At 34.6% G+C, this 11875-nt stretch overlaps 1 protein-coding gene across 4 annotated transcripts in view; it reads left to right on the top strand.

Moving 5' to 3' along the window:
* Nucleotides 1–11875, top strand: part of LOC106467013 (protein EFR3 homolog B-like) — a 69761-nt gene that overhangs the window by 47824 nt on the left and 10062 nt on the right. For all 4 annotated transcript variants that reach the window (XR_002612334.1, XM_013927323.2, XM_022395107.1 and 1 more), the window contains 4 exons: nt 1983–2122; nt 4176–4348; nt 4996–5230; nt 5875–6003. Coding sequence is in view for 3 of the 4 variants with exons in the window: in XM_013927323.2 (XP_013782777.1) it covers nt 1983–2122; nt 4176–4348; nt 4996–5230; nt 5875–6003 (677 nt within the window). In the remaining variant the exon portion in view is untranslated. The remainder of the gene's footprint in view (nt 1–1982; nt 2123–4175; nt 4349–4995; nt 5231–5874; nt 6004–11875) is intronic.

Here is an 11875-nt window from a genome sequence, read left to right as displayed (position 1 = left end):
CATCTAGATCTAGGTCTTAATTTTTAATATTAGAATATTTAAGAAAAACCCTCACTTTCTCCTAGTATAAGAATTTTGACATTTGCTCTCTAGTTATTCCTCTTCTCTACTTTATTTACCAACCCTCCAAGAAATATGAAATTTAATGTAAATTACTCATTGTAATTGCTCAGACAAAAGATAACTTTCATAGCCTTCAATCTTATTTAGTTACAGTACCATAAACTAGAAAATCAGACCCCACTTGCCATGCCTACCTGTCAAATCTTCTTTCACAAATTGATAATAGTTCTCTCTTGACACTCGATAGAAAGCCAACGTTTTAATCTATTGAATGATGTATTATATTACATTATTTTATGTACAGAGAATTGTCTATTTCACTTCCATTTCATATTTTATTCCTATGGAAAAACACATCAACGAATTTAGCTGAATTCCTAATGGCTCTTGTTGCATAGTTAGAAAGCCAGAAAAATTATAATAGTTATAAGACATTGTCTGCTATTTGCATGATATTATTCTGTATTCAGCATTATTTAATTAAATAAAAATTATTTAGTGCAGTAGTATCATTAGTAAAAAAATTATAGGGTTAAGTTTCAACAATAGTGAACAGAAAAAAAAACAAAAAATGTATGCACTATATTTTCTTGTTTTTCATTTGTATTATTTATTCATTGTTATAAAAGTAACTAAAATGTAAAAATTAAAAACTTTTTAGATTAAATTAGGTAAAATATAGAAGAATAACAATAAAACTTTTTCAAGAGATATGCTCATGACCAGTCATAATCTGATTGGGTAGCATGAGCTACATGTTTGCCTTGTGATTTACAACTTGTGTGGTGGGAATGTTAGTTAGATATGGTTCAGAGGGCAATAAAACAATAAAATGTAAGTTGATACAGGTGTATACTGTTACTTACGACTTTAAAGCTATTTAGGATATACAAATGTTGTTTCATGATACAATTTGAAGAAACAAGATTTTATTTATTGACCAAATTTGTATGGGAATAGGGTAGAGAAAATAACAGATAAAATATAAGTTTTACTAAAAAACATTTGAAACTTGAGAATTTTCAGATGAAGAAAAATATTTTTAATCTTGACAGGAAATTCACTTTGCAACCAGAGCAGTCAACACTTTGACTCCATATATTCACAGACAAATTTTTAGTGACAGTACTTTACTAAAATTCGGATTTTTTGTCTACAAAAGACTTTAATGCTTACTGAAAGCTTGTGAAACCTAGTGAAGATACACAAAACGTATTAGAAGTTACAGTATGGAAACTATAAAAGTCAATATGGGGTCACGAACTCGGCTGATTTGACCAAGCCCATTGCAAGAGGGCTAAATATTTCCCAACTAAAGAATCTTATAGAATTCCTTTTCCATTACATGTCATTCTACACTCAAGAATATCTCATATTCTGACAGAATATTTCCACTTCTTTCATTTACAGGCATTTAAAAACTAATTTTGTCTACAGTTCCCCTTATCATGAGTTGGAAGGATAAAACTTTACATTCTATCCTCATTCATTTTAAACCTTACAAAGCTGTATCACAGAATTCTTACCAACTCTGTGGTAAAAGATATGACTTTTAAAAGTTATTGAAAACTATCAGATCTTTCTTTGAAATACTATTAAACTCACTATAAAATCATAAGAACAGTTTATTTAATTTTTTCTTTAATTTTATACAAAATGCAACCAAACAATTTTTGTTTTATCACAACTTCATATTTTTTTATATACTATTCTTCCAAGGTTTCTTTAGAAAATTTTCTTTTTGTTTTTTGATCATTTATTATTTGTATACATCATTTCTCTGTTTGTTCTTCATCCGTTTTTCTTTATTAGTTTCCTATACAAGAAATCACTGTTGCCTTTGCAACATTCATTTCCAGAAACATCATGTGTTTGTTTGTCTGTTTTTTTAAGTGCTGACCATATAAATCTGCATCTAGGTGTGTTTGCCAACAATTTACCTGACTACCAGAAAATAGAAATCATGATGTTCATCATGGGAAAAGTTCCGTTATCAGGAGAAGAATCTCGCAACACAGATGTTCTATTACAACATATTCTGTTAAAAAGTTTGTTGGAGGTGTGTATGCATGTTTAGTGTTCTAAGCCTGACTAAATAAAACTAGTAAATTACCATGAAAATTCAAGGGAAACAAGAACTGTGCAGTGTGTACAAACCTTTATATATATACCTTGTATTGAACAGCTATCTTGGTGCTTTTGTCAGTTTTCAAGTAAATGTATAATCCAAAATTCCCTGAATCCTTTACCTGGAGGCCCTAATGAGTATGAAATGTTTGAAAATTTCAACATTGATATGAATACAACTGCTAGAACCCCAAAACTCCATTGTTCCCCATATGGCGACTCCAGTTTGAAAGGTTTCCAAATGACTCCTTACATGGTAATATCAGTTTTAAAGTAAATCAGTTTAGGTAAACAGAAAAGCAGCCAAAACTTTCATGATCTTCCTACATACAAAAGTTGTCTTTTCAATATCTGAAAAATCAATTAAAAATATAGATAGTCATAGGTACATTTGAGAATTACTATGTAGATCTAACAGCGTAAACAAAATGGCAAAAAAAGTTTCTAAACTAATGTATATATGAGAAATTGGTTTACCTTATTTTATAAGAAAATGATTTTTTATCCAGGTTATGGTAAAACAGTACTGTAGAATATTGGTTTTTCTTTCAGTTATAATCCATAACTTTGATATTCATTGTTTTTATTGCTATTTAAAAACCCTTAGTGAATTACTAACTTCAATGAAACTGATTTCATATAACTGCTTTCCCGCACAATGTACTTAAAATTGGTGTTTTACTTTAGTAATTTTTTTTTAATTAGTTTGTGGAATTAGAGGGTTGCTTGCTTTGTTGAGTTCTTTTACACATTTGTATCAATAACAAAATTAGTAAACTTGTTTCTTTGAAAATATTCTTTCATTTTTTTTCCATCTTTATGGATAATAATTACTGGTAATTTTATAGGGCTAATTAATAAAATTTGGTACAAAATTGTTATTCTATCCATGTGTGCCTACATGCATTTGCTCAACCCAGTAAACATGAACCTGTTATAAGTTATATTTTTAGTATAAGCAACTGTATCCACTTCATTAAAGAAGGTACTTAATGACACCTTTTTTTAAATCAGAAAGTTGAGTTTCTTTGTTTAACCAGTATTTGAATATTAAACATATTTATATCATTTTTATAGTAGAATAGACCATTCAATCAAAGTTACCTTTTGTGGACATGGGTTGGTCATAACAACGGAAGTTTTAACATTAGGGCTTATTATATGCATATTACAGAAATTTTTATGTATATTATTCTTATATGTAAAGCATTTCACTGAATTTAATTGAAAACCATGTAAATCAGACCTGTAGAATTACTAGTAGTTATGAATTGTATCTAACTTTAGGTATATATGAAAAGCATTTTAGAAAACCTTCACAAAGCTACTATTCCTTTAATTTTACTATAAAATGGAGAAAATACTGTTAAATTCAAAAATAAATTAATGAAATTAAATTACGATAACTATCCTAAAGTACAGTTAAGATGTATTTCCAAATCAGTTATTACAAATGAATAACTATTTAAATTTAAAGACAATGTAAACAACCCATTGCTTGTTTACAAGTTCATATGGAAGATGTTAGATCGGTCATTAGTCTCTCCTTAAATAAGCAGAGCACTTAACATCAACAATTGAAAAACACATCTAGCAATACAAAAACATGTCTATGATTAATAACATCATTATCAATTCTAGTCATTTCAAAACTATTGATTGAATTCAAAATGAAAAGTAACTCAGTATACTTGTGAGTAGCTGACTAAAAACTATGTTGTGAGGCAACAACATTCAGTTTTTCCTTTAACTGTGAAATGTGATTTGTGTATATGAATCTTTAAACCTTTTCTTTATAGTATTGTCATGTTCTTTATACTGTGTGTGCATGTGTGTGTATATATATATACATATTGTAAAATTATTTTATTTTATATTTGTTCAGTTGTTTCTTACATGTATATTTGCATAACTTGGCAATGAGTTGATTTCAGAAATAGTATTTTAAAGAAAATAATGTTAAATACATTATTCTTTCTCTCCAGGTTGGTACTAAATATCGAACTGTACAGATGGCTCAAGCTTTTCCATCTGCATTTCTTCAACCTCTGCTAGACATGTCATTAGCTACTGATCCAGCAGTTCGACTTGTTGTTCAACAGATTTTTCACACTTTATTAGATCGTCATGAGAACTTACCAAAACTTCAAAAAACAAGGTCAGTGTTGATTTTAAAAGACTATTACAACCTAGATATAAATCTAAAAGCTTTTGTAAGACTGTGTAGTGGAAGTTTGTTTCTGTTTGTCCATATCACATACTTTTAACTACATACCTGCTAATTTTTAGTTGTTGTGTATCTTTGACAGAGATGTTAATGATAAGAAACAATTATAGATGAGGCTAAAGACAGAACTGCAATGTAAGATATCAAATCTACCTCTTCTTGAAATAATCATAGTACTTTTTCTTTACTGTGTAATCCATGAAAACTAAGTTTTACCATTTCTCTTCTTTACACATTCTTCTGACCAGATATAATTGTTTTTCTTATATGCAGTATGTATTGGCCAGATATTACTGTCTCACTTCTGTGCACTGTGTAATGACCCGATGTTACTGTTCTTTTTTCTACGCAGGATGTAATGACATACATTACTCTTTTTCTTCTCTGCAGTGTATACTGACCATACATAACAGGGTTTTTTACTCTATAATTGTAATTACCAGGTGTTAGTTTTTCTTTCTTATGTGTAGGATGTATACTAACCAGATGTTATTTTTTTATGTAAAATGTGTAATAACTAAATGTTGCTTTTTTTTTAATTCAGAATGTAATGATCATTAATTTTCTCATATGTATAGTGTGGATGGTCCACTACCTCAATTGACAGTAGACAAGTGTTCACGTCAGGACATGATGTTCATAAAGAAGAATGGTCCTGAGATTATGGTACACATTTATGAAAATGTCCAGTTGACAAATAACACGAAGGATAATTTTGAAGCACTTTATGTTACTCTTGGATTGTTGTGCATTGAGTTGGGAAGTGATTCTGAAGCTCTTATTGAGTTAATGAGGTTGATATTTGCAATTCAGGTAGGTTTGTTCAGTTTAACTCCCTGTCTTTTTTAAATTTTAAAAACTTAAATATATATATGATTAATTCGTTAGAGGTAAACACTGACTGACACTTCTTTTTGATGAAAGTTTGTAATGTCATTGTTAATCATTCTTCTGTATTACAAAGTACAAGAGTTGATAAATTTTCATTTTGTGAAATCCACATTTGAAATTATATTAAACTTATTTTAGTATAAAATGAAATTGGAACTGTTTCTGATTTATAATATAAAAAATTACAAAAAGTTCATTGTACAAGAGATATGTTACAAGTATTTTATTTTATTGAAACCATTGACACCTAGACTTTCTGTTTTGAATTCTGTAGTGGAAGGCCATAAGAAGTAGTTTGCCCAAGATTCAGATCTATCTTAGCCCCTGGATTATTCAGACTTGAAATTCTTATTTCAGTTTAATATGAGAAAAAGTATATTTTCCTTGATGTAAACATAACATTTGGGCTTAGAAACTTGTTGAACACCTTTCTGTGTCACCAGTGAAATCATGTATTATAACCATGCTTTATTATTGTATGGCATGATATATGTTACATATATGTGTGATAAATATAATTAAATATACTGGTATATTCAATAATTCACTTTTTAAACCTGGGAAAGGACCTACCTAACACTACAAGTGCAATGACAGCATCCCATCGAGCATCAGTTCATGCACTGGTGGCATCTTTCTTGTATGTGGTTGGCCATCTAACAGCCATTCCTTCCTTCTGTACTCATATTGAACAGGTAAATATAACACAATTTATTTTGTTCACTTGTGTCTTTATTAAGTTAAGCTATTTGATTTCAAGACAGTCTCTTGTTACAAAAAATAATATTTTGATAGTTGTAAGCATAAATTTTATATTCCAATAAGATACCTTACCTCTGTTCTCATAATAGCTTTTCTCAACTGTTGTCCTCAATATGTGAAATTTTTGCTTATCACTAGCCTTGATACTCCCACCTCCCCTCACGTATTTACATGTGGTATAACTGTACTTTAACATGCCAAAAAGCATGCAACAACCCTCAAGCAATAGGAGTGTGACACACCCTCCTAGCGCAGCTGACTCCCTCTATACTGTAGACTACTTTCATCACTTATAAATTTGGCATTCTAGTGTGCAGTCATGAGGTAATTTTGCTCTTCATTTTCGTGTGCAATTTTCAGTTAATTTTATCATGTTTGACAACTTAGTTTGTTGTCATTTCATTTCTGCCTACTCAGTTTTTGTGGAATTTTTTTTTTATCTCCACATTATGAACTTACGCTTTAATGTTGCTACATTGAATTCAGCCATAAATCTGGCCACTGTTGATCCACTTACTATTTCTATGGCTTTGGGATCCACACACTCTACTGAGGAGGTCTTGGCCATGGTTCTTCGCAATTGAAAACTCTCATGTGGCCCGCTGTGTCTCCAGAAATGTAACTGGATCTCCTGTTTCCAGGAGAATTGGGCCAGGACAGTTAAGATTTAGACAACTGTTCCTACCTCCTTCCTTTGCAGTGTATTCCATACTACACCTATGGATTTACCTCATTTTTTCGTGCATCTTTTTGGGAGTGATTTCCTAGGTATGTTATCTGTCTAATCTCAACTGCTTCATTGACCTCCCTCAGTTCACCATGGAGTCCTTTCACACTCTTTGGTGGGCATTCACTCTTGAGTCTTTGGATAACAAAAGTCGATATCTCGAATGCATACCATTATATTGCTATTTCTCCAGGCTCCAGATGTTACTATCATTTGGTTCACGGAGGTCATGTTTTTCAATTCCACGCTCTACCTTTTGGTCTGGTGTCTGTATCTTATGTCATATGGTCAGAACCTTTTCTCACCATCTTCATGACCAAGGTTTGTGGCTCCATCACTACATGGGTGACTGGCTACTTTTAACTCCACCCCAACAAGCCTTTCTCTCTCATACACATTTCCTCCTACAGGAAGCTGCTCATGTGGGATAGCTAGTCAAGCTGGAGAAGTCCTGTTTCAACCCCACACAATATCTGATACATTTGGGGGTGTTTTTCAACACCTTTCTTAGCCCCAGCCTTCTATTCTTCATTTGAGGTCAATGGAGCTCTTGGTTTCCAAAGCTAAATCATCTCCTCCTCTCCCTGTACATAAGGTTCTATCTTTTTTGGGTACCTGGGCATCCATGAAAGCTCTTATAACCTGGGGTCATGCACACTTGTGTGGTCTTGGATTGGTGTTGCACAATCAGTGAAATCTCCTTACCACTTCTCTCCCTCCAAGTAGGCTTTACCTGGTGGCTCAACAGAGACAACACCTGGGGTGGTGTTCCTCTGCCTCCTCACCTTCCAGGTTTGCACCTGTTCACGGTTGCATCCCTTACAGGATGGGGTATGTATATAGGTTCTCAGGAGATTGCAGATCATTGGACAGTGGTCGAATCTTCCCTGCACTCAACCTTTTGGAACTTATTGCAGTTTGTTGGACCTTGGATAACTTCCTACTTCTGGTAAGGGGCCATTTGGTCATGATCCATTCTGACAATTCAACCGTTGTTTCTTACATCAATCATCAAGGGGTGCCCATTCATGTTTGCTTTGCTTTCAAATGTTGGATTTTTTCTTATGGGCCCAGTCTCAGCATCTTCATTTTCTTGCTTGTTACCTGGGGCCTATGAAACTTGTAGCAGATCAGTTATCTTGTCCAAACAAGATTGTAATTATGGTGTTGTCTCTTGCTCTCCTAGTATTTTGGTGGTTATGCTCCCCTTTCTCTCCTCTTCTGAATGCATTTGCCACCCACCTCAATACCAAACTGCCCCTCTTTTGGTATTTGGTTCCACATCCTGTAGCTTTAGTGGTAGACTAACTTTTACCTTTATGCCTATCCTCCTATCCATCTTCTCCTTTATGTTCACTCCTAGATTCAAACCACCCCACATTGACTCTTTATCATCGTCCCATTCTGACCTACTCAACTATGGTTTCTGATCCTGGCCCTCCTTCAGTCTTCCCTTACTTCTTCCACTTTGTCAATCCCTTCTCTGTTAACCTCAGTCCACCATATTTCATCACGCTATCACCATTCTTCAACTTTATATGTGTATTTTGTCCTGTCCCTTGCAAGACATTCTGGACTCTCTATATGGGTAGCCTCCCTTCTGTCCTGTTCAGTACACCCTTCTTCCTTGAATGTCTACCAGAGAAAATGACACATTTTCTGGCATTGGTCTCTGCATTATTGTTTCTCACTCTCCCACCCTACTGTTCCCCACCTTTCAGATTTCTTTACTGGGCCATTCAACAGTGGTCTATCAGTATCCACCACTGCTGGCTATAGGGCAGCCTTACCTAATATCTTTGATTTCTCCCACTCCCCTGTTTTGCTCCTTTCATACGATTTGTCCACCCCATCCTTTACCTCTGCCTGACTGGAATCTCAGTGTGGTCCTTCATGCCCTTACCCTTCCTTCATTTGAACCTTTGGCCACTTCCTTGTTGTATTTGTTGCTCCTTTTGCTTGTGGACGTTGTAGGTTTGATATCTTCGCTATTGACGTCTCTCGTATCCATTATCACCATACCTATGTATTCTTTTTATCCAAATTGTAATCTTTTCCCCAAAACATAAGTAGTGCATGAAGGGGACATCACCTTCCTGCCTATTTCCTTCTCTCCATTTGTATTTCCGTGCTGATCCTGATTATCTTCTATGCCCAGTATATGCTCTGCATTGTTTTGTTGCCTGCACTGCTTCCTTCCATATTCCTGTTCCTGCCTATTTATACCATAGAATACTTCTACCCATGGCCTTTCTCTTGTCACCCTTACTGGTTGGCTACCCCAACTTATTTGGCTTGCTAATTGCATTTTCAAAGTCTCCTCCCACCAATCACCCATTGGAGGAGATTGTATAGGCTGGCATGTGAACCATGCTTCACACTTTTATAGCCCATTATTTGCATCATGTGTCCATCTCCTTTTCATCTGGCTATCACTTGTCTCCCATCACCATCCTCCATATCTCATATTGTCTGTGAGACGGTAAGTTCTTTCTTTTTATCTCATACCATTACAGTGGCTCCTCAATGCTTGGATCTAACTTTCTGGTGAGTGGTGCCTCTCCAGGTATACTTCAACATAAATCTACACCACACGTCCATGTAGGTCTGTAACTCTCACTGAAAAGATGAGGTTTTCTACAAGACAACTCGAGGTTGCCTCACAGTATTTTGCTTCATAAATAAGGCCCAAAAAAGACTGTACCAACTCATGGATTTTTGTGAGTAAAGCAATGTCAGGATTGCTGCCTATCTTTCCAATTCTGGTTGAATAAATTAGGACCATTTCTGATCACCCATTGCACATTCTTAAGGTGTAGCATTCCTTTGGACCCCCAACTGCATTCCTCCACCCCTGCCCTAGTGGTGTAAGGGAGTCCTTACCAGTTCCTAGCTGCTGAGGTTGTTGACAATTGAAAGCTTCCTCCTGAGTGTGACTGCTTCCACTCAGTCGAGAGTAGGGCAGTGGTGTTCTATCAGTGTAGATGGTGAGTACTTTCCTCCTACTGTAGACCGAACATAAATTCTCAATGCCATCTGGTTTTGGACTGGATGAATCCACCACATGCAGATCAACATAGGACCAGCAAACATAAATCTTCACACATGTGGTTGGTAGGGGCCCACCTCCTACTGCAGACTGGAAGAAAAATTTCCCAAACCACTAGGTTTTGGATTGGAGTTGACCAAACACATTTGCATTCTCCCTTTCTAACATCACCCAGATGTCAGGTTCCAGGAAGGCCTGATGTTGGTTGTATATTTGGTCTGCACACATGTGCCCTGCCTTGGTGGTCAGAATGGAAGTTGATTTTTCCCTTTTGATTCCTAGGCTTGAGGTGAATACAGTCCTTTTACCACAGACTGGAAAAAAATATTCAATGCTGCCTGGTTTTGGACTGGAGTTGACCCACCAAATATGGTTTTATGTGCCCTAGCCACTGTACACTACCTGGCTTGTCCATTACAGATTGGACATGCATCTTTCTGCCCAATTTAGCAACACATATCTTTACAACAGGAGAAGAGTATACCTGGTACAGATGGAGTGAGGTTTCCAACAGGTGTGACCCTATACATTAAGGTATCACACTCCATGAATTCTCTTTGGGTGTCTTCTGAAGAGTCCTCATCTAGGTAATGGAGGTATTGTATCAAAAGTTAACATTTTCTTACACTGAAAATGTATTTCTGATAGATACTTACCTCTTCTTACTCATCCTCCTCACTCTCAGTGTATCCTTTTGACTAATCTTGAAGTGATGAAAGTACTCTACAATATAGAGGGATTCAGCTGTGCTAAGAGGATGTGTTACTCTCCTATTGGTGGAGGGTTTCCACATACTTATTTGTATGTTATAGTGCAGCTTATACCACGTATAAAGATGTGTGGGAAATATATTTTCAGTGTAGGAAAATTTAAACATTAATGCTTTTTGTTTGTCTTAATTAGTTTACAGCTTTAATAACTATGGTAATTATTTATCCCAAGTGTTATTAAGATTTATCATTAGTACTGTGCAATAGCAGCAGAACACAGCAAAACATATTACATTAGGTATTTTTGTAGTGTGGGCAATACCAAGAAGGGTAACATGGGTGTGCTAAGTTTATGAGAGACTTAGATTCATTTATTTGGACAGTTCAGTTAGCACATGCTCATATTTAAATAATTACAACTATTTATGTATGAGCCACAAGCTAAACTGTCAAATGGGAGACGCATGTTAACCTCCCCACCTCCAAAAAAAGAAGAAAATCTGTGTTTAGCTGAATAGCTACTAATTTTATTTTTAAATTAAAGGCTGCAAAAATGTGTATCTCTAAAAAGTACACCAAGGTATCTTCCATATCTAGAATCATGAAAATATTAAAAGGATGGCATTCAGTATCATCAGTCTGACTGGGTTAATAAAAACTGACTTAAAGGACTGCAGTTTTTAGCTATTCGTGGTATGGGTTTCATCACATAATGTGAGCTTCATCAGTTCCAGAATAAAATCTGAATGTTCAGGAAGTGTATCATGTGTACACATAGGAGTTTGATGCATTTAAGAGATAAGCACACAGAAGACTTGACTTGATTGAGGTGTGGTCTCAGTGTATCAGCAGGCCTTTTATATATATACACATCATTATTTTTATTTAAGATCCTTAAATATTTTGAATGGATGACAGTGTCACTTTTACCTGAGGTATCTTTCAATACACATTTGGCTTGGTAGGTGCTTTGACATTTGTATGTATTTCACAAGTGACTGTAATCAACTTGTGGTAGAATATAAATGTCTTTCTCAAGTGACTGTAATCAACTTGTGGTAGAATATAAATGTCTTTCTCAAGTGACTGTAATCAACTTGTGGTAGAATATAATTGTCTTTCTCAAGTGACTGTAATCAACTTGTGGTAGAGTTAATATACCCTTTGTCAGAATTTAAAATATAATCTTCTTTTTCACCAATTGTCAAAATAAAAGGCTTTTACTTATATTTCTTAATAATATAAATATATACTATGTTGTTGTTGAGCTTAGGATTCTTCTACAGTAGTGTCTGTGACTTGTTGCCAGTAAATTCAAT

The sequence above is a fragment of the Limulus polyphemus genome, unplaced genomic scaffold, assembly GCF_000517525.1.
Source record: "Limulus polyphemus unplaced genomic scaffold, Limulus_polyphemus-2.1.2 Scaffold2461, whole genome shotgun sequence".
NCBI classification, from domain to species: Eukaryota; Metazoa; Arthropoda; class Merostomata; order Xiphosura; family Limulidae; genus Limulus; species Limulus polyphemus.
Note: the sequence above shows the minus strand (reverse complement) of the source record. Positions and strands in the feature narration are given on the sequence as shown.